This window comes from Entelurus aequoreus, linkage group LG04, assembly GCF_033978785.1.
Source record: "Entelurus aequoreus isolate RoL-2023_Sb linkage group LG04, RoL_Eaeq_v1.1, whole genome shotgun sequence".
In the NCBI taxonomy this organism is placed as follows: domain Eukaryota; kingdom Metazoa; phylum Chordata; class Actinopteri; order Syngnathiformes; family Syngnathidae; genus Entelurus; species Entelurus aequoreus.
Genome location: NC_084734.1, coordinates 34,434,709 through 34,459,060, shown reverse-complemented (window position 1 = coordinate 34,459,060; position 24,352 = coordinate 34,434,709). Strand labels below are relative to the sequence as shown.

Sequence of the window (24,352 nt, the reverse complement as noted above, 5' to 3'; positions counted from 1 at the left end):
TGTATTTATTTATTTTAGTTATTTATTCCCCTACCTCAGGGGGGGACTCGGCGGGGCGGTTGCTGGTTGTTCCATCTCCATCGTTGGGGTCCCTGCGGGTGGGGTGGGTGGTTCCTGTGGCCCCGTGCTGGGTGGTCCTGTGGCGGCCGGCTTGGGTGGGGTGGCCGTGGGCTGGCCTCGCCGCACTCTCCAGGGGTGGGGGGGGGGGGGGGGGGGGCTCGTGGGGGCCCTGTTGCCAGTGGGGCGGGGGCGGTCTTCCCGTCCAGTTGCGGGGGGTCTCCGGGCCCCTGGGGCGGGGCGTCCCGCCTTTCTGTCCGTGTGGGGTGTGGTCTCTCGCTGGCTTGGGGTCTGGCTGCCCCCTGCTTTTCTCGTGCTTTTCTCGTGCGTCTGTCTGTGGCCTGCTGCTGGCCCTTGTGGGCGGCGCGGTGGGCCAGGCTCTGGGGTTCCTGTCGCTGTCCGGCTTGGCTGCGTGGGGGCGGTGGCCCCTGGTTCCCTGGGCACCACACCTACTGTTTGTGGGACGGGCTCTCGGGGAGGCTGGGGCCGTACTCTGGCTCCCGCACACACTGGGAGTCAAATGTATTGTACATGCAAATTCACATATACTCACACACATACATACAGACATACATAGGTACCTACGCTCCCACATACATATACAAATAAATACAGTACATATTTACACACTCAAAGTTCGTACATCCACACGCACATTCATTATACAAATATACTGTATACACATACTGTACATATACATTCACTGTAAAAACATACATATACACATACTGTACATATACACTCACTGTACAAACACACACATACACATACTACACATATACATTCACTGTACAAACACACACATACATATACTGTACATATACATTCACTGTACAAACACACATATACACATACTGTACATATACATTCACTGTTCAAACACACATACTGTATACACATACTGTACATATACATTCGCTGTACACACATATACACATACTGTACATATACATTCACTGTACAAGCACACATATACACATACTGTACATATACAAGTACATATGCACACATACACTCATGCACATAATCACGTTTCATCAAACATATATTAACGTTGTTGCCCTAGGGTAAACTGGGTATAACACATGGCACACTGACAAAGCTTAACCTATTGTTACTATAACAATCTACAAGGTTAATGTAGGTTGCTTCTCTTTCTTCCCCTCCATTTTTCTGCATTCTTTCGTATCTCAAGTTATCATTACGTTAATGTATTGTTGCATTTGAACAATTGTATTGTTGATAATAAAGGTAAAGTATTGGTATTGTTTATTATCAATAGCACTATTTCTATTGGTATTCATATTGCTCCATTTTTAGTGTAATAATGCTCATTGTCATTTCTGTATTTTTTATTTTATTTTCGCTAACTGCTTATTTGCTATTACTTTTACCATCATATTTGTACATGTCGTATTTGCTGATGTTGCTCTGTTGTTGTTGTTGTGTTTGCTGTTGTTGTTTTTGTCTCTCTGTCTAATCCCCCTCTTGTCCCCACAATTCCCCCCTCTGTCTTCCTTTTTCTCTCTTTCTATCCCCTCCTGCTCCGGCCCGGCTGCACCAAATGATAATATAAATACATTTAATAAAGTCAAAATACAAGTAAGGCAACAAGAGAAGTATCCTACACTTCTCTTTTGTAAAGTAAATCTGAACAGCCGATATGGGCATCTACATCTGCTATATGATTTGCCCGAGAAGCTGGGCAGGACATTAAAAAAATAAATTAAAAAAAATAAAAAGTTTTTGATGAGCCGAACTTTCCTGAGACTCCTCAGCTGGTCCAGGTTTTGGCATCCCATAATAAACCCTAACCACAGAGAACATTTTATTGCTGAACCTAATGTTGGTGAGTTTTTAATGCTGCCACCAGAAGATCTTTAGACTAAAAAGGAATGTCGGAATGAAGATTATTGGCTGGTTTTCCCCCTCTTGGGTGTTTGAATGTAATTATTAGGATTGCTATTTGAGGGTTTGTTTAAACTCCTATAACAGTTCATTTCTGTATGCAAACACACACTGAAGTAACCCCCTCCCCTATAGACTCATGCTGAGATTAATCACAAAATCCACTCCAAAGCAATTTAAACCCCCAAAATATCTCTTTTTCTCCTTGTTAAAGGAGTTGAGCCTATCATTAACTACATGGCCAATGACCTCACTGCTGGTCTGCGGCGCCTATTATGGGATAAGTGAGCACAAACCGCTTTGTAGAAAAACAAAACGGAGAACTACAGTTTATGAGGCTATAAGGTAGATTTAATGCATTTTCCAAGTCCTATATGGTCAAGCGTGTGTTACTGTTAAATGGCTGTTTTTACGTGGTAATAAGAGTTGTGTGTTTTTCTACTAAACTGCTGATTCATGTATGTTGTACGTGCAGTCGCTATGGAAACAAACTGCTGATCGGCTATAATTTGATATGTGACAATGGCGTCTTAATCACTGCATTAAACTGGGGATTATGCCTTAAAATTCCTGTTTTTTTTACGACTCACTGTGTTCTCGCTCTCTTCACAGTTGTTCGGAATGTTCAAGAACGTTTACATCGCACTTTAGCGCCAAAGCCCTTCTATAATGGAGACGTCTGCGTCCGCAACGATCACTGCAGACGAGTCGACGTGTGAGGATTCGCCTCCAGGTGACCATCTTCTGATCTTGAAGGCTCTGACGGAGAAACTGAGACTAGAGACCAGGAGACCTTCCTACTTGGAATGGAAAGCCGGGTTGGAGGCAGAAAAGATCACAGGGTTCGGAAGCGGAACAGTTGAAGCGGAATCCGGCGGCACACGAAGAGATTCAGACATGATTCGCTGCCAGTTGAGGTCAGGTGTCCTGAAGGTGTTCGAGAACGTCGACGAGGCTCTGAGTTGGCTCAGACGAGAACTGGTAAGATGACCACAACATTTCTAAATCTTCTTTCACGTTTTTTAACCCATTTAGGGGGAAAACTAGTTGGGACTGACTTAAAGGCCTACTGAAACCCACTACTACCAACCACGCAGTCTGATAGTTTATATATCAATGATGAAATCTTAACATTGCAACACATGCCAATACGGCCGGGTTAACTTATAAAGTTCAATTTTAAAATTCCCGCCACACTTCCGGTTGAAAAACTCCTTTGGATATGATTTATGCGCGTGACGTCACAAAAGCAACGGAAGTGGTTGGACCCCATCGGACCCGATAGAAAACCCTCTTGTTTTCTTCGACAAAATTCCACATTATTCTGGACATCTGTGTTGGTGAATCTTTTGCAATTTGTTTAATGAACAATGGAGACTGCAAAGAAGAACGTTGTAGGTGGGATCGATCGGTGTCTTAGCGGCTAAGTACAATACTGTAATATCTGTGATATTTGCATTAGTGTACTGTCTTTAAGGGTTTGGGGAACGCGCATGCGCGAGTGAGTTGGCGGAGAACTTGTGTGTGTGAGCGTGAGTTTTGGCTAACAGCAGCTTGTGTATGTGTGTGCGTTACTTTTTGAACTACAACCAGTTACCGCTTTTTAATAAAGCGATTGAGCAGCGCTTCCTCATCTGTGTGACTCCTTCTCCACTGCGGGGCATTACAATACTTACAGCAACACAACAAGGACTACTTACCCTGACGCCTAGCCGATGCTTGCCGCCAAACCCACGGATGAAGTCCTTCGTCGTGCCGTTGATCGCTGGAATGCAGGTGAGCACGGCTGTTGATGGGTTTCCATCTTCATTTGAGAACGATGCTACGCGCTAGCTCAGTAGCTAAGTGTGTCACCGATGTATTGTCTTGGAGATAAGTCATTTTAAATGTCCATTTCGCGTGCTCGACTCTCATTTTCAAGAGGATATAGTATCCGAGGTGGTTTAAAATACAAATCTGTGATTCACAATAGAAAAAGGAGAGAGTACATAGTTCTGTGAGGTCTGGTTGCTAAGTTAGCTTCAATGGCGTCGTTAGCACAGCATTGTTAACCTTCGCCAGCCTGGAAATCATTAACCGTGTATTTACATGTCCCCGGTTTAATAGTATTGTTGATTTTCTATCTATCCTTCCATTAAGGGGTTTATTTATTTTGTTTCTATCTTCATTTGAGAACGATGCTATCGCGCTAGCTCAGTAGCTAAGTGTGTCACCGATGTATTGTCTTGGAGATAAAAGTCACTTTAAATGTCCATTTTGCGTGCTCGACTCTCATTTTCAAGAGGATATAGTATCCGAGGTGGTTTAAAATACAAATCCGTGATCCACAATATAAAAAGGAGAGTGTGGAATCCAATAAGCCAGCTTGTACCTAAGTTACGGTCAGAGCGAAAAAAGATACGTCAATCACTGCCTCTCAAGTCGTTCACTGTAACGTTCCTCATCTACAAATCTTTCATCCTCGCTCAAATTAATGGGGTAATCATCACTTTCTCGGTCCGAATCTCTCTCGCTCCATTGTAAACAATGGGGAATTGTGAGGAATACTAGCTCCTGTGACGTCACGCTACTTCCGGTACAGGCAAGGCTTTTTTTTATCAGCGAGCAAAAGTTGCGAACTTTATCGTCGATTTTCTCTACTAAATCCTTTCAGCAAAAATATGGCAATATCGCGAAATGATCAAGTATGACACATAGAATGGATCTGCTATTCCCGTTTAAATAAAAAAATCATTTCAGTAGGCCTTTAATGACATAGCAAATGCAATTTAACCTTCAATATCTTCCTGTTTAGTTTTTTTCACAGCAGCCCATTTAGGCAGCTCACATGTTAAGCCTGTATACCCATATATGCCTTTTATTACATAACAGCTATAATTTCTCTTTTCATTAATTACAGCAGCCTGTCTACACAAAAACAAATTGGGCCTGACTTATCAAATTACATATAGCTACTACAATATCATTTTCTTCTTTTCCTGTTTCTATCTTTCACAGCTGCCCATTTAGGCAGCTTACATGTCTTCTTTACTTAATGGCTTAGCAGTCACAATCTAAACTTCACTTTATTATTGTTTACTTTTGGTGGCCACAGTATACTGCACAGCAGCCCGTTTAGCCAGCAAACTAGGACTCGTTTATTTAATGACATATTGACTACAATCAAATCTTCACATTTCTTTTGTTTCTCTATTGCATTGAGTTTTTTTTTTTTTTACAGCAGCCCATTTAGCCAGCAAACAAGGTGCGCCTGACTTAAGGACTTGTTTGTTTATTTAATGACATGGTGACTACATTTAAATCTTCACATTTGTCCGTTTATTTATCGTACTGATGTTTTTATTTTTTCACAGCAACCCATTTAGCCAGCAAACTAGGTGAACCTGAAAGGGGTCATATTATAATTTATTTCCCTACATTTAAAACACTTCCTTGTGGTCTACATAACATGTAATGGCGGTTCTTTTGTAAAATGTTGCAAAGATCATTTTTTTACAGACCATTTTTAAGCCGCTTTCTGACCGTCTCTTCAGGATGCGCCGTTTTGTGGGCGGTCTTATTCACGCGCCTCCACTTTATCCGAGTCTTCTCCCCGTCAGCCCTGTTGTAGTTTTTAGCGCTTCCATATGGAGTCTACTGACAGATATAAGTAAAAACTATACGCTACTTTGTATTAAAAATAGCAACAGTGGAGGATGAATGTGCCTGTACGAGCCAGTCTGCCCCACAATATGAGGATATTTAGTAACATTTTAGTTTACTTTATACCTGCATTATTCTTTCCATCCTTTGTAACTGAGCTATTGTGTGGAACAATTTCCCTTGTGGATTAATAAAGTTTGTCTAAGTCTAAGAAAGAAAAATAAAGCGCTTATAAACTACAATGTCGGACTACAATGCCAGACACCAGCAAAGCACTTTGGGTAAAACTTTACCATATATGGAGATCACCAGTTAAAAAAAAACTACACATATTAGGCAAATTCCAAACAGCTCATTTGGAGGACGTATCGAGGATGGCAAAATTGTTTCGTGAACATCTCCACCATGATGCGACTATGAACCTACCAATCCATTATTCATTAATTCTAATGTGTTAAAATTTTCAGATTAAAATTGTGTTTTTGAGTAAAGAACAACAGTCTTCCAGCTTGTTTTCTGAGGTTATTTAAATTAAGAGGAGAAAACTCAAATTTACGGGGATATTGATTTTTGAATTATGTAAAGTAAGAACGAATATAAATTACAAATGTATTTCAGTTTTAGGAGGTACATGGTGGAATAAGCTCAGTGATGAGTTGAAGACATGTAGTTCTTTGTTAAGGTTTAAAGGCCTACTGAAACCCACTACTACCGACCACGCAGTCTGACAGTTTATATATCAATGATGAAATCTTGTAACAAACGCACCCAAGTTCCCCGGGTGTCTTTGCCACTACGCATTTAAGGAGTCACGGGTGGGACCTGATATTCAGCTGGGAATGATTAATACATTAAATAAACACAAGACATGTATAACTATCAGCCACAAAACGAACAGGCTTATATTTAATGTCACAAATTAATCCCGCATAGCAAACAACTCCCCCCTCCCGTCCATATAACCCGCCAATTTAAATCAAACACCCACACAACACACTCAATCCCACAGCCCAAAGTTCATAAACACATATATTTCCCCAAAGTCCCAAAAGTTACGTACGTGACATGCACGTAGCGTGACATGCACGTACGGGCAAGCGATGAAATGTTTGAAAGCCGCAGCAGTGTACTCACGGTACCAAGACTGCGCATCCAACTCAAAGTCCTCCTGGAAAGAGTCTCTGTTCTCCCGGTTCTCCACAGGCCAATGGAAAGCACACCAAAAATGTCAAAAAGGAGGATTAATCCATGAAGTGGCTCCGTGGTAAAAAACGCTGTGTCTGACAGGTGCTCCAGGTGGATTGTGACGTCACTTTCCGCTTCCGCCATCTGATAGAACCGGATGCCTTTTATATCCCCACATATTATTTACGTACATATTTAATATTAACATGATTATTAAATACGCCTGTAACAGTTTATAATAAGTAAATGGATGACATAATAAGTATATATATATATTTATTTTCCCAGCTGAGCACAAGCTAACTGTGACTGGCAATTTATTATATATATATATATAACGATGGACCCCTATGGCCATTACATCCCCCCCCCCCCCCCCCCCCCCCCCCCCCCAGCCAGCGGCTTATGGGGACCATAATAGGGTTTCATGTTTACCACATTAATAGTATCCACCTTACATTTATCAGTCAACCAACGAATACTGTAATTTACAGGACCTAACTTCTTCTCTACCCGCACAGGCCCTAACCATCTGGGTGCAAGTTTGGCAGAGAATTTACTTGAAGCTTTGGAAAGTGGGTGCGCCCTAATCCAGACCAGTTCCCCAACTACAAAGTGTACATCTTTGTGTCGTGCATTATAATATCTGGCTTGTCGAGCTTTGGACGCGCCTACATGTCTCTCCACTTCCTTCTTTAGGTGTGTGTGTGTAAGTATGGTGTGATATGCAGATGTGTGTGGTGGTGGAGCTTTGTGCACCAGTCGTTCCAGGGATCCCATCAGATTCCGCCCGAGAGTCAACCTGGCAGGGGTTGAACCAGTCGTCTCATGGACAGCGGTGTTAAGGGCAAACTGGAATTCAGGCAGCCACTTATCCCAGTCCTGATGATGGTTCCCTACGAAGGCGGCAATCATGGTCTTCAGGGTGCGATTGACTCGTTCTGTCATGTTGGTTTGTGGGTGGTAAGCTGTGGTTAGTTTATGGGTTACCCCCCAGGATTCGCACAGACGGGACATCAGTTGGCTTGTGAACTGTGGCCCTCGGTCAGACACAAGATATGTGGGAACTCCCCAGCGAGTGAAAATGTCATTTTTGAGAATTTGGCAGACTTTGGGAGTTTTGGCGTCTTTCAGGGCAAAAAGCTCTACCCACTTGGAGTAGTAGTCCACCACCACCATCAGTACAGAGTTCCGGTCCTTACTGAGGGGAAAAGGTCCCATGAAGTCCACCCCCAGCATCTCTCCTGGGGCGTTGACAGTAGAGGACTGGAGTTGTCCAGCTGGCTTGTCGTTGGGGTTTTTGTATTGTTGACAAGTCCTGCATGCTTGGATGTGACTCCAGACGTCTTTCCTTACTGTGGGCCACCAAGCTACTTCCAGAATCTTCAAGAGCGTCTTCATTCTCCCCAGATGTCCTCCGGATGGACTGTCATGAAAGTAGGCCAGGAACTGCGGCACCAGAGACAATGGCACTACCAGCTGATAATTGAAGCCGCCATACTTAGATGGTACTCCCCGGTACCACACCCCTTGCTGAAGTTGATGGTGTATCCGGCCAGGCATAGGTTGGTCAACAGAAGGTCCACATTCCAGACATGTTGTATCGTTTTTTTGGGCCTCAGAAAGATCTTGCAGTGTGCTGGGGAGATCTGACCAGTAGGTTTTCGGGACAATAAGGCAAATCTTCCCTTCTGGTGATTGGGGTGCCCGTGACAGTGCATCCGGCACCACATTGCAGCAGCCCTTTTTGTAATGGACTCTGAATGTGAATCCCTGGAGTCTCAGCGTCCACCGTGTAAGTCGGGACGAAGTCTTAGGGCAGTTGAATGCCCAGGCAAGAGCACTGTGGTCCGTGAAGACATCAAAAGTTGTTCCCTCGAGGAAATGTCTCCACTTCTCAACTGCCCACACCACAGCCAAGCACTCTTTTTCAGCAGTGGAGTAGCGGACTTCAGCTCCTTGGAGCACACGGGAGGCAAAGGCAATTGGCCGTTCTTCACCTTCAGGGCGTTGCATCAGGACCGCGCCGAGGCCCAAGTCACTGGCATCACAGTGAACCTGGAAACTGATCTGTGGATGGGGCTGAGCAAGCACTGGTGGAGACTGTAAAAGGGATTTGAGGTGGTCGAAGGCCTCCTGGCAGATAGGACTCTACTCCCAAGGAACATCCTTCTTCTTTAGTTGGTTTAGAGGAGACGAAATGTCGGCCAGCCTGGGGATGAACTTGTGGTACCAGCCGACCATGCCAAGAAACCTCTGAAGACTCTTCAGGTCTGTGGGAGGGGGATATGCAGTTATTGCTGATATTTTTTCTGGATCTACTTCCACTCCTTTGCCTGATATTAGGTGTCCAAGGAAGGTGAGCTGATGTTGAAGCAGGTGACATTTCTTGATGTTGAGGGTGAGGTTTGCTTGTTGTAATTTTGCAAACACCACCTCAAGGTCTAGCAGGTGTTGTTCTTCTGTTTGCGAAAACACAATGATGTCATCAATGTACACAAAACAGATTCTTCCCCTAAGCTCACCCAGCACTGTCTCCATTAAAGGCCTACTGAAACCCACTACTACCGACCACGCAGTCTGATAGTTTATATATCAATGATGAAATCTTAACATTATAACACATGCCAATACGGCCGGGTTAACTTATAAAGTGACATTTTAAATTTGCCGCTAAACTTCCGGTTCGAAACGCCTCTGCGGATGACGTATGCGCGTGACGTAGCCCGACGAACACGGGTATGCCTTCCACATTGAAGCCGATACGAAAAAGCTCTGTTTTCATTTCATAATTCCACAGTATTCTGGACATCTGTGTTCGTGAATCTGTTTCAATCATGTTCATTGCATTATGGAGAAGGAAGCCGAGCAAGCAAAGAAGAAAGTTGTCGGTGCGAAATGGACGTATTTTTCGAACGTAGTCAGCCACAACAGTACACAGCCGGCGCTTCTTTGTTTACATTCCCGAAAGATGCAGTCAAGATGGAAGAACTCGGATAACAGAGACTCTAACCAGGAGGACTTTTGATTTGGATACACAGACGCCTGTAGAGAACTGGGACAACACAGACTCTTACCAGGATTACTTTGATTTGGATGACAAAGACGCAGACGTGCTACTGTGAGTATGCAGCTTTGGCTTTTTTTTGCGTATGTACGTAACTTTTTTTAAATATATAAGCTTTATGAACCTTGGGTTAGGTGAACGGTCTTTTGGGCTGAGTGATTGTGTGTGTTGATCATGTGTTTGAATTGTATTGGCGTGTTCTATGGAGCTAGGAGCTAGCAGAGGAGCTAGGAGCTAGCATAACACGTACCGTACCGTACGTGCGCGTCACGTACGTAACTTTTTAAAAAATATATAAGCTTTATGAACCTTGGGTTAGGTGAACGGTCTTTTGGGCTGAGTGATTGTGTGTGTTGATCGGGTGTTTGAATTGTATTGGCGTGTTCTATGGAGCTAGGAGCTAGCAGAGGAGCTAGGAGCTAGCATAACAAACACGCAGGTGTTATTATGCAGGATTAATTTGTGGCATATTAAATATAAGCCTGGTTGTGTTGTGGCTAATAGAGTATATATATGTCTTGTGTTTATTTACTGTTGTAGTCATTCCCAGCTGAATATCAGGTACCGTGAGTATGCAGCCTTGGCTGCTAAACATTCGATAACTTGACCGTATGTGCGCGTCACGTACGTAACTTTTTAAAAATATATAAGCTTTATGAACCTTGGGTTAGGTAAACGGTCTTTTGGGCTGAGTGATTGTGTGTGTTGATCAGGTGTTTGAATTGTATTGGCGTGTTCTATGGAGCTAGGAGCTAGCAGAGGAGCTAGGAGCTAGCATAACAAACACGCAGGTGTTTTTATGCAGGATTAATTTGTGGCATATTAAATATAAGCCTGGTTGTGTTGTGGCTAATAGAGTATATATATGTCTTGTGTTTATTTACTGTTTTAGTCATTCCCAGCTGAATATCAGGTCACCCCCGGCTCTCACAGCATCTTCCCTATCTGAATAGCTTCAACTCCCCACTAGTCCTTCACTTGCACTTTACTCATCCACAAATCTTTCATCCTCGCTCAAATTAATGGGGAAATTGTCGCTTTCTCGGTCCGAATCTCTCTCACTTCATGCGGCCATCATTGTAAACAATAGGGAACTTTGCGTATATGTTCAACTGACTACGTCACGCTACTTCCGGTAGGTGCAAGCCTTTTTTTTATCAGATACCAAAAGTTGCAATCTTTATCGTCGTTGTTCTATACTAAATCCTTTCAGCAAAAATATGGCAATATCGCGAAATGATCAAGTATGACACATAGAATAGATCTGCTATCCCCGTTTAAATAAAAAAAAATCATTTCAGTAGGCCTTTAAGCGCTGGAAGGTCGCCCCAGCATTGCGCAGTCCAAACGGCATAACTTTAAATTGATATAGGCCCAGATGGGTGATCATGGCAGTCTTTGGCTTGCTATCCTCATCCATGGCAACCTGCCAGAAGCCACTCTGCAGGTCAAGGGAGCTGAAATATTTTTCACCTTGCAATGACTCCAGGATCTCATGTATGAGGGGCATGGGATAGGCGTCATGCTGGGTTTTGGCGTTCAAGCCCCTGTAGTCCACACAGAATCGGGGTGTTCCGTCCTTCCTGGGTGTCAGAACAACAGGAGAGGCCCACGGAGATGTTGATGGCTCTATCACTCCAGTGCTGATCATTTTTTTTATTTGTTCTTCGATTATTTCTTGTTTTTGACTGGACACTCTGTAAGCCCGCTTCCTCACAGGCATCTCATCCATGGTGGTGATTTGATGTTTAATTACCCTGGTGGCCCCAGTAGTCTCAGTCCACACAGTTGGCCAGTTCTGCAGCAGTGGTCGCACCACCTCAGGTTGGGATTCGAGGAGGGGGATGGCAGACTGATTAACTTGGGGTTCTTCATTTATGGCCATGTAAAAATTAATGGAGGAACCAGGGTGAGTCCAGCGAAGCATTTCTCTGCCTTTGGGGAGAAATTTGAATTCTCTCCCTCCGGGCATGACATACCTCCTGAGATGAGGTTTGAGTACCATTTGTGATGTGGTCATGAAGTCGAGACCTAACAACAAGGGCATACATAAGTGGCCATCAGCCATCACATGAATCTGTAGGGTGCTATGACAGTCATGCAGATTGAGGAGCATGGTGGCTTTTCCAACTGCTTGGTTTATTTGTCCATTTGCCATGACAAACTTTGGAATTCCGCTTGGCTCCAGAACCTCGCCGCACTTCCTCACAGCCTTCCACAGCGTATGACTCATTAGTGAGTACGTGCATCCGGAGTCCAGGACTCCATCTCCTTTAGAGCCGCGCATGCTAATAGGGACCACCAGGAGGGATTGTTCGCCCATAGCAGCGGCAAGGTCGGCCCCACTTCGACTCGGCCCATGCTCCATCTTCTTGCCAGATCTTTTTGGAGGGTTGCTTTGTTGGACACGACTCCAATAGTCTTTACTATTTGTCCAATCTCGTTCAATCAGGGAGCCCACCTTGACCAGCTGTTCTACCGTTGTCACAATTCCACGTAGAGCACTGGCCAACCTGGGATTGCAGGCACCGAGTATGCGGCGCACGATCTCGGCTTCCTCCATGTCATGTCTCCACTTCAGACCACTCTATAACAAACGCACCCAGGTTCCCCGGGTGTCTTTGCCACTACGCATTTAAGGAGTCACGGGTGGGACCTGATATTCAGCTGGGAATGATTAATACATTAAATAAACACAAGACATGTATAACTATCAGCCACAAAACGAACAGGCTTATATTTAATATGCCACAAATTAATCCCGCATAGCAAACAACTCCCCCCTCCCGTCCATATAACCCGCCAATTTAAATCAAACACCCACACAACACACTCAATCCCACAGCCCAAAGTTCATACAACACATATATTTCCCCAAAGTCCCAAAAGTTACGTACGTGACATGCACGTAGCGTGACATGCACGTACGGGCAAGCGATGAAATGTTTGAAAGCCGCAGCAGTGTACTCACGGTACTGAGACTGCGCATCCAACTCAAAGTCCTCCTGGAAAGAGTCTCTGTTCTCCCGGTTCTCCACAGGCCAATGGAAAGCACACCAAAAATGTCAAAAAGGAGGATTAATCCATGAAGTGGCTCCGTGGTAAAAAACGCTGTGTCTGACAGGTGCTCCAGGTGGATTGTGACGTCACTTTCCGCTTCACTGCCTGACCACCCATCAGGATGGAATTTCCCCAGTTTGGAGAGTCCAGAGGCTCAGCCGATGTCACCGATTTCATCGAACAGTGTGAAAACTTTTTAGCACTCCGCCCTCTGAGCGATGCTGAGCTGGTGGGAACACTAAATGCTGTCTTAAAAGGTCCTGCCAGGAGTTGGTGGTCGGCAGCCCGCAGTACCATAACCAGCTGGTCTACATTTAAGCAGTCTTTCCTGGAAGCCTTTTTGCCAACTGACTACCAATCCGAGATTGAGATGCAGCTCCACTCCATTCTTCAAACCCCTAATCAGTGCTTGCGAGATTTCGCATATGATTATCGTGCCCTCTGCCTGAAGTGGAGACATGACATGGAGGAAGCCGAGATCGTGCGCCGCATACTCGGTGCCTGCAATCCCAGGTTGGCCAGTGCTCTACGTGGAATTGTGACAACGGTAGAACAGCTGGTCAAGGTGGGCTCCCTGATTGAACGAGATTGGACAAATAGTAAAGACTATTGGAGTCGTGTCCAACAAAGCAACCCTCCAAAAAGATCTGGCAAGAAGATGGAGCATGGGCCGAGTCGAAGTGGGGCCGACCTTGCCGCTGCTATGGGCGAACAATCCCTCCTGGTGGTCCCTATTAACATGCGCGGCTCTAAGGGAGATGGAGTCCTGGACTCCGGATGCACGTACTCACTAATGAGTCATACGCTGTGGAAGGCTGTGAGGAAGTGCGGCGAGGTTCTGGAGCCAAGCGGAATTCCAAAGTTTGTTATGGCTAATGGACAAGTAAACCAAGCAGTTGGAAAAGCCACCCTGCTCCTCAATCTGCATGACTGTCACAGCACCCTACAGATTCATGTGATGGCTGATGGCCACTTATGTATGCCCTTGTTGCTAGGTCTCGACTTCATGACCTCATCACAAATGGTACTCAAACCTCATCTCAGGAGGTATGTCATGCCCGGAGGGAGAGAATTCAAATTTCTCCCCAAAGGCAGAGAAATGCTTCACTGGACTCACCCTGGTCCCTCCGTTAATTTTTACATGGCCATAAATGTTTATCAGTTAATCAGTCTGCCATCCCCCTCCTCGAATCCCAACTTGAGGTGGTGCGACCACTGCTGCAGAAGTGGCCAACTGTGTGGACTGAGACTACTGGGGCCACCAGGGTAATTAAACATCAAATCACCACCAGGGATGAGATGCCTGTGAGGAAGCGAGCTTACAGAGTGTCCAGTCAAAAACAAGAAATAATCGAAGAACAAATAAAAAAAATGATCAGCACTGGAGTGATAGAGCCATCAACATCTCCGTGGGCCTCTCCTGTTGTGCTGACACCCAGGAAGGACGGAACACCCCGATTCTGTGTGGACTACAGGGGCTTGAACGCCAAAACCCAGCATGACGCCTATCCCATGCCCCTCATACATGAGATCCTGGAGTCGTTGCAAGGCGCAAAATATTTCAGCTCCCTTGACCTGCAGAGTGGCTACTGGCAGGTTGCCATGGATGAGGATAGCAAGCCAAAGACTGCCATGATCACCCATCTGGGCCTATATCAATTTAAAGTTATGTCGTTTGGACTGCGCAATGCTGGGGCGACGTTCCAGCGCTTAATGGAGACAGTGCTGGGTGAGCTTAGGGGAAGAATCTGTTTTGTGTACATTGATGACATCATTGTGTTTTCGCAAACAGAAGAACAACACCTGCTAGACCTTGAGGTGGTGTTTGCAAAATTACAACAAGCAAACCTCACTCTCAACATCAAGAAATGTCACCTGCTTCAACATCAGCTCACCTTCCTTGGACACCTAATATCAGGCAAAGGAGTGGAAGTAGATCCAGAAAAAATATCAGCAATAACTTCATATCCCCCTCCCACAGACCTGAGGAGTCTTCAGAGGTTTCTTGGCATGGTCGGCTGGTACCACAAGTTCATCCCCAGGCTGGCCGACATTGCATCTCCTCTAAACCAACTAAAGAAGAAGGATGTTCCTTGGGAGTGGAGTCCTACCTGCCAGGAGGCCTTCAACCACCTCAAATCCCTTTTACAGTCTCCACCAGTGCTTGCTCAGCCCCATCCACAAATCAGTTTCCAGGTTCACTGTGATGCCAGTGACTTGGTTCTCGGCGCGGTCCTGATGCAACGCCTGGAAGGTGAAGAACGGCCAATTGCCTTTTCCTCCCGAGGGCTCCAAGGAGCTGAAGTCCGTTACTCCACTGCCGAAAAAGAGTGCTTGGCTGTGGTGTGGGCAGTTGAGAAGTGGAGACATTTCCTCGAGGGAACAACTTTTGATGTCTTCACGGACCACAGTGCTCTTGCCTGGGCATTCAACTGCCCTAAGACTTCGTCCCGACTTACACTGTGGACGCTGAGACTCCAGGGATTCACATTCAGAGTCCATTACAAAAAGGGCTGCTGCAATGTGGTGCCGGATGCACTGTCACGGGCACCCCAATCACCAGAAGGGAAGATTTGCCTCGTTGTCCCGAAAACCTACTGGTCAGATCTGCCCAGCACACTGCAAGATATTTCTGAGGCCCAAAAAACCGATTCAACATGTCTGGAATGTGGACCCTCTGTTGACCAACCTACGCCTGGCCGGATCCACTATCAACTTCAGCAAGGGGTGTTGTACCGGGGAGTACCATCTAAGTATGGCGGCTTCAATTATCAGCTGGTAGTGCCATTGTCTCTGGTGCCGCAGTTCCTGGCCTACTTTCATGACAGTCCATTCGGAGGACATCTGGGGAGAATGAAGACACTCTTGAAAATTCTGGAAGTAGCTTGGTGGCCGACAGTAAGGAAGGATGTCTGGAGTCACGTCCAAGCATGCAGGACTTGTCAACAATACAAAAACCCCAACGACAAGCCAGCTGGGCAACTCCAGTCCTCTACCGTCAACGCCCCAGGAGAAATGCTGGGAGTGGACTTCATGGGACCTTTTCCCCTCAGTAAGGACCGGAACTCTGTACTGATGGTGGTGGTGGTGGACTACTACTCCAAGTGGGTAGAGCTTTTTGCCCTGAAAGACGCCAAAACTCCCAAGGTCTGCCAAATTCTCAAAAATGACATTTTCACTCGCTGGGGAGTTCCCACATATCTTGTGTCTGACCGAGGGCCACAGTTCACAAGCCAACCGATGTCCCGTCTGTGCGAATCCTGGGGGGTAACCCATAAACTAACCACAGCTTACCACCCACAAACCAACATGACAGAACGAGTCAATCGCACCCTCAAGACCATGATTGCCGCCTTCGTAGGGAACCATCATCAGGACTGGGATAAGTGGCTGCCTGAATTCCGGTTTGCCCTTAACACCGCTGTCCATGAGACGACTGGTTCAACCCCTGCCAGGTTGACTCTCGGGCGGAATCTGATGGGACCCCTGGAACGACTGGTGCACAAAGCTCCACCACCACACACATCTGCATATCACACCATACTTACACACACACCTAAAGGAGGAAGTGGAGAGACATGTAGGCGCGTCCAAAGCTCGACAAGCCAGATATTATAATGCACGACACAAGGATGTACACTTTGTAGTTGGGGATCTGGTCTGGATTAGGGCGCACCCACTTTCCAAAGCTTCAAGTAAATTCTCTGCCAAACTAGCACCCAGATGGTTAGGGCCTGTGCGGGTAGAGAAGAAGTTGGGTCCTGTAAATTACAGTATTCGTTGGTTGACTGATAAGTGTAAGGTGGATACTATTAATGTGGTAAACATGAAACCCTATTATGGTCCCCATAAGCCGCTGGCTGGGGGGGGGGGGGAATGTAATGGCCATAGGGGTCCATCGTTATATATATATATATAATAAATTGCCAGTCACAGTTAACTTGTGCTCAGCTGGGAAAATAAATATATATATATACTTATTATGTCATCCATTTACTTATTATAAACTGTTACAGGCGTATTTAATAATCATGTTAATATTAAATATGTACGTAAATAATATGTGGGGGATATAAAAGGCATCCGGTTCTATCAGACCGGGCGGAAGCGGAAAGTGACGTCACTAACCTACTGGAGCACCTGTCAGACGCAGTGTTTTTTGCCACGGAGCCACTTCTTGGAATAATCCGCCTTTTTGACATTTTTGGTGTGCTTTCCATTGGCCTGTGGAGAACCGGGAGAACAGAGACTCTTTCCAGGAGGACTTTGAGTTGGATGCGCAGTCTCGGTACCGTGAGTACACTGCTGCGGCTTTCAAACATTTCATCGCTTGCCCGTACGTGCATGTCACGTACGTAACTTTTGGGACTTTGGGGAAATATATGTGTTGTATGAACTTTGGGCTGTGGGATTGAGTGTTTTGTATGGGTGTTTGATTTAAATTGGCGGGTCATATGGACGGGAGGGGGAAGTTGTTTGTTATGCGGGATTAATTTGTGGCATATTAAATATAAGCCTGATCGTCTTGTGGCTGATAGTTATACATGTCTTGTGTTTATTTAATGTATTAATCATTCCCAGCTGAATATCAGGTCCCACCCGTGACTCCTTAATTGCGTAGTGGCAAAGACACCCGGGGAACTTGGGTGCGTTTGTTACAATCTTAACATTGCAACACATGCCAATACGGCCGGGTTAGATTAGTAAAGTGCAATTTTAAATTTCCCGCTAAACTTCTGGTTCAAAACGTCTATGTATGATGACGTATGCGCGTGACGTCAATCGTTGAAACGGAAGTATTCGGACACGTTGTATCCAATACAAAAAGCTCGGTTTTCATCGCAAAATTCCACAGTATTCTGGACATCTGTGTTGGTGAATCTTTTGCAATTTGTTTAATGAACAATGAAGACTGCAAAGAAGAAAGCTTTAGGTGGGATCGGTGTATTAGCGGCTGGCTGCAGCAACACAACCAGAAGGACTTTGACTTGGATAGCAGACGCGCTATCCGACGCTAGCCGCCGACCACATCTATGATCAGGTGAAGTCCTTCGTCGCTCCGTCGATCGCTGGAACGCAGGTGAGCACGGGTGTTGATGAGCAGATGAGGGCTGGCTGGCGTAGGTGGATAGCTAATATTTTTAGCATAGCTCTGTGAGGTCCCGTTGCTAAGTTAGCTTCAATGGCGTCCTTAGCAACAGCATTGTTAAGCTTCGCCAGGCTGGAAAGCATTAACCGTGTAGTTACATGTCCATGGTTTAATAGTATTGTTGATCTTCTGTCTATCCTTCCAGTCAGGGGTTTATTTATTTTGTTTCTATCTGCAGTTAAGCCCGATGCTATCACCTTAGCTCCGTAGCTAAAGTGCTTCGCCGATGTATTGTCGTGGAGATAAAAGTCACTGTGAATGTCCATTTCGCGTTCTCGACTCTCATTTCCAAGAGAATATAGTATCCGAGGTGGTTTAAAATACAAATCCGTGATCCACATTAGAAAAAGGAGAGAGTGTGGAATCCAATGAGCCAGCTTGTAACTTAGTTACGGTCAGAGCGAAAAAAGATGCGGCCTGCACTGCACTCTAGTCCTTCACTCTCACGTTCCTCATCCACGAATCTTTCATCGTGGCTCAAATTAATGGGGTAATCGTCGCTTTCTTGGTCCGAATCGCTCTCGCTGCTGGTGTAAACAATGGGGAAATGTGAGGAGCCTTTCAACCTGTGACGTCACGCTACTTCCGGTACAGGCAAGGCTTTTTTTATCAGCGACCAAAAGTTGCGAACTTTATCGTCGATGTTCTCTACTAAATCCTTTCAGTAAAAATATGGCAATGTTGCGAAATGATCAAGTATGACACATAGAACGGATCTGCTATCCCAGTTTAAATTAAAAAAAATCATTTCAGTAGGCCTTTAAGAAAGCCTTGAAGGTGAAATAATAAAACTATAAAACAACAAACTAATAATAATAATAATAACTACTATAGCAGCCGCAACATTAATGCTGCCACAACGACGACTCTTACTGACCTACTGCCTTCGGTAATGGCACCATTCCCAAATTATGTGGGCTCTATTGATAACCTCACTAACAACTTTAATGACGCCCTGCGCGACACCATTGATAGTGTAGCACCGCTAAAGCTAAAAAGGGCCCCTAAAAGGCGTACCCCATGGTTTACAGAATAAACTAAAGCCCAGAAATTATCATGTAGAAAGCTGGAACGCAAATGGCGTGCGACTAAACTTGAGGTTTTCCATCAAGCATGGTGTGATAGTTTAATAACTTATAAACGCATGCTCACCTCAGCTAAAGCTAAATATTACTCAAATCTCATCCACCTCAACAAAAATGATCCTAAATTTCTGTTTAGTACAGTGGCATCGCTAACCCAACAAGGGACTCCTCCCAGTAGCTCCACCCACACAGCAGATGACTTTATGAATTTCTTTAATAAGAAAATTGAAGTCATTAGAAAAGAGATTAAAGACAATGCATCTCAGCTACAACTGGGTTCTATTAACACAAATACGACTGTATATACAACGGATACCGCCCTCCAAAATAGTTTCTCTCTCTTTGATGAAATAACATTGGAGGAACTGTCAAAATGTGTAAATGGGACAAAACAAACAACATGTTTACTTGACCCAATTCCCGGGAAACTTATCAAGGAGCTTTTTGTATTATTAGGTCCATCAGTGTTAAATATTATAAACTTATCACTTTCCTCTGGCACTGTTCCCCTAGCATTCAAAAAAGCGGTTATTCATCCTCTACTCAAAAGACCTAACCTCGATCCTGATCTCCTGGTAAACTACCGGCCGGTGTCCCACCTTCCGTTTATCTCGAAAATCCTCGAAAAAATTGTAGCACAGCAGCTAAATGAACACTTAGCGTCTAACAATCTCTGTGAACCTTTTCAGTCCGGTTTCAGGGCAAATCACTCTACGGAGACAGCCCTCGCAAAAATGACTAATGATCTATTGCTAACGATGGATTCTGATGCGTCATCTATGTTGCTGCTTCTTGATCTTAGCGCCGCTTTCGATACTGTTGATCATAATATTTTATTAGAGCGTATCAAAACGCGTATTGGGATGACAGACTTAGCCTTGTCTTGGTTTAACTCTTATCTTACTGACAGGATGCAGTGTGTCTCCCATAACAATGTGACCTCGGACTATGTTAAGGTAACGTGCGGAGTTCCCCAGGGTTCGGTTCTTGGCCCTGCACTCTTTAGTATTTACATGCTGCCGCTAGGTGACATCATACGCAAATACGGTGTTAGCTTTCACTGTTATGCTGATGACACCCAACTCTACATGCCCCTAAAGCTGACCAACACGCCGGATTGTAGTCAGCTGGAGACGTGTCTTAATGAAATTAAACAATTGATGTCCGCTAACTTTTTGCAACTCAACGCTAAGAAAACGGAAATGCTGATTATCGGTCCTGCTCAGCACCGACATCTATTTAATAATACCACCTTAACATTTGACAACCAAACAATTAAACAAGGCGAATCGGTAAAGAATCTAGGTATTATCTTCGACCCAACTCTCTCGTTTGAGTCACACATTAAGAGTGTTACTAAAACTGCCTTCTTTCATCTCCGTAATATCGCTAAAATTCGTTCCATTTTGTCCACAAGCGATGCTGAGATCATTATCCATGCGTTCGTTACATCTCGTCTCGATTACTGTAACGTTTTGTTTTCGGGCCTCCCTATGTCTAGCATTAAAAGATTACAGATGGTACAAAATGCGGCTGCTAGACTTTTGACAAAAACAAGAAAGTTTGATCATATTACGCCTATACTGGCTCACTTGCACTGGCTTCCTGTGCACCTAAGATGCGACTTTAAGGTTTTACTACTTACGTATAAAATACTACACGGTCAAGCTCCTGCCTATCTTGACGATTGTATTGTACCATATGTCCCGGCAAGAAATCTGCGTTCAAAGAACTCCGGCTTATTAGTGATTCCCAGAGCCCAAAAAAAGTCTGCGGGCTATAGAGCGTTTTCTATTCGGGCTCCAATACTATGGAATGCCCTCCCGGTAAAAGTTAGAGATGCTACCTCAGTAGAAGCATTTAAGTCTCATCTTAAAACTCATTTGTATACTCTAGCCTTTAAATAGACTCCCTTTTTAGACCAGTTGATCTGCCGTTTCTTTTATTTTCTTTTCTACTCTGCTCCCAACCTGGGGTGGACCGCTAGCCTGTCCATCAGATGGGGACATCTCTACGCTGCTGACCCGTCTCCACTCGGGATGGTTCCTGCTGGCCCCACTATGGACTGGACTTTCGCTGATGTGTTGGACTTTCACAATATTATGTCAGACCCACTCGACATCCATTGCTTTCGGTCTCCCCTAGAGGGGGGGGTTACCCACATATGCGGTCCTCTCCAAGGTTTCTCATAGTCATTCACATTGACGTCCCACTGGGGTGAGTTTTCCTTGCCCGTATGTGGGCTCTGTACCGAGGATGTCGTTGTGGCTTGTACAGCCCTTTGAGACACTTGTGATTTAGGGCTATATAAATAAACATTGATTGATTGATTGATTGATAATATATAGCAACGATTACTTTCGTCCCATTGATTTTTTGAACGTTGATGTTCCAGGCAATCTAATTTTCAGTGAATGTATAGGATAGGCAAATATAAGCCTTGGCTTCAGCCTATTCCTTTTTCGGTCATTCTTTTTCTTTTTGTGTGTATGTGTATGATTGTTAATATGTGTATGTGCTGTTAAATTGATCACACAAAATGGTTGATTATATGACCGAAATAAACAAATTTCATTCATTCATGATTTGATTTCAAATTTTCAGGACTTATGCAGATCCCAAATAGACATAAAAAGGTACCAATTGGTAAGAAAACTTGAAAAACTATTTTAATGACATGGCGACGACATTCAAATCTTCACATTAGTTCTGTTTATTTATCCGATTGTTGTTGTTTTTTTTACAGCAGCCCGTTTAGGCAGCAAACAAATTGGACCTGTAAACATGGCCTACTTGCTTAATGCCGCGCCATAGTTACAATCTAAATACAGTGGTACCTTGGTTTTTGAACGTCTCATTTTTCATTTGATTCGGTTTTTACTACAATTTCCTTCTGTTATCTTACGGAAAAACATTGGTTGTTTGTCGTAACAAACTAGTCCGTTTGCCCGTGTATCGTTCCGCGTATGGATGTCTGATTTTTTATGTGACTGCAAATATATTATGAATTGCATTTACCTTATCTCTAAAAGGATTTTTTTTGTGTTTTTGTACATTTGGTCTTCAAAGCACCACTGTAATCCTGTAGATGTTTTTTGTTTCTATTTTCTACTGCAATTTGTTTAGGCTGCTGACTTAATCGCTCATTTATTTAATGACTTTGCGACTATTCCAAACTTTCCGCAAGTGTGATTTCCTCCACTGTGCTCAATTAGGCCGCTCATTCATCCATTCACTGATGTTCATGGAGCTAACACGCAAAGAGGCAAAGCCTTTGTAATAGTTTTCCAGGCTTTGCACAAAGACAGTGGACAAGTGAAGGGACTGGGACCTCTACACTGATCTTTGCACATTCGGCAGGCCAGTGCACGGAAATTAGATCATGTCAAGAGAGTCCCACTGTGAGTTTTCTTTGTAGATTTGGTGACAATAAAGAGTCCCGTGTAAGGAAATTTTCTGCAACTTCACAGAAAAAATACCTCTTGTGGCATTGAATATTTAATCTCGTTTTCGGTCCTCCAGGCCGAGATGCGTCTACAGGACCAGCACCTGGCGAGGCAGCTCATCCGCCTGCGTAGCGACATCAGCAAGATGAAGATCGAGCAGGCGTGTCAGCTGCATCGCCGCATGCTCAACGCCGCCACCTATGGCCTGGAGGAGCGCGACGAGTTGGCCGACCTGCTGTGCGAATGCCCCGTCACGCCGGGTCTGGGCCTATCTGCGCCACTGCGACTCATCGGAGTCACGAAGATGAACATTAACTCTCGACGCTTCTCGCTATGCTAGTCATATGTTATGTTACTCAGTCTTTAGTAGACTAGTTGCTTGATTAATCATTTTAACACACAGCTAACGGTGGAGGAAAAGCTAATAAAATTAAAAACATATCTAGAATACAGTGCATCCGCATAGAATTCACAGCCCTTCACTTCTTCCACATTTTTGTTGTAACTGCCTTATTCCAAAATGGAATAAATACATTTTATTCCTCAAAATTCTACACTCAATACCCCATATTGACAATATGAAAAGGTATTACAAATAAATAACAAAACAAAAAAATCACATGTATTCACAGCCTCTGCTCAATACTTTGTTGATGCACCTTTGGCAGCAATTACAGCTTCAAGTCTTTTTGAATACGATGCCACAAGCTTGGCACACTTTGGGCAGTTTCACCCATTTGTCCTTGCAGCAACTCTCAAGCTCCATCGGTTGGACGGGAAGCGTTGGTTTTCACCCAGGATGTCTCTGTACATTGCTGCATTCATGTTTTCCTCTATCCTGACTATACTCTCCTAGTTACGTCCGCAGAAAAACATCCCCACAACATGATGCTACCACCACTGTATGGATGGTATTGGCCTGGTGATGAGCGGTGACTGGTTTCTTCCAAACATGATGCCTGGCAATCACGCCAAAGAGTTCAATCTTTGCCTCATCGGACCAGAGAATTGTGTTTCTCATGGTCTGAGAGTCTTTTAGGTGCATTTTGGCAAACTTTTTAATAATAAATGGTTTCTGTCTGGCCACTCCACCATACAGGCCTGATTGGTGGTTTGCTGCAGAGATGGTTGTCCTTCTGGAAGGTTATCCTCTCTCCACAGGGGAATACTGTAGCTCTGACAGAGTGACCATCGGGTTCTTGGTCACCTCCCTGACTAGACTAAGATGAATGCAGCAATGTACAGAGACATCCTGGATGAAAACCAACACTTCACATCCAACCTGATTGAGCTTGAGAGGTGCTGCAAAGAGGAATGGGCGAAACTGCCCAAAGATAGGTGTGCCAAGTTTGTGGCATCGTATTCAAAAAGACTTGAAGCTGTAATTGCTGCCAAAGATGCATTGACAAAGTATTGAGCAAAGGCTGTGAATACTTATGTACATGTGATTTCATAACTTTAACATTTTTTAAATACATTTTCCATTTTGGAATAAGGTTGTAACATAAAATGTGGAAAAAAGTGCAGCGCTGTGAATACTTTCCGAATGCACTGTATCTAAAAAAGGAGAGACTAGTTCCACCAAAACAGCAATTCAAGTGTATTTTATTGAAAGAGTAATTGTTTGATAGCAAATTTGTAATAGTCTGTAAACGTATGACATTATCCAAACATCATGGCGCTTCCGTATATGCAGCATAGCACATCTAAGATCGCTTTAAAGCTCTTTCCGTATATGCTCGCTGCTGCCTCA

At 44.4% G+C, this 24,352-nt stretch overlaps 1 protein-coding gene across 3 annotated transcripts in view; it reads left to right on the top strand.

The window, feature by feature from the left end:
* fam167ab (family with sequence similarity 167 member Ab) overlaps positions 1–23,891 on the top strand; it is a 36,447-nt gene extending 12,556 nt beyond the window's left edge. For all 3 annotated transcript variants that reach the window (XM_062044671.1, XM_062044670.1, XM_062044672.1), the window contains exons 2-3: positions 2,578–2,946; positions 22,676–23,891. In XM_062044671.1, coding sequence (XP_061900655.1) covers positions 2,635–2,946; positions 22,676–22,939 — 576 coding nt within the window. In that variant the 5' untranslated portion in view covers positions 2,578–2,634 and the 3' untranslated portion in view covers positions 22,940–23,891. The remainder of the gene's footprint in view (positions 1–2,577; positions 2,947–22,675) is intronic.
* Positions 23,892–24,352: the final 461 nt, after the last annotated feature.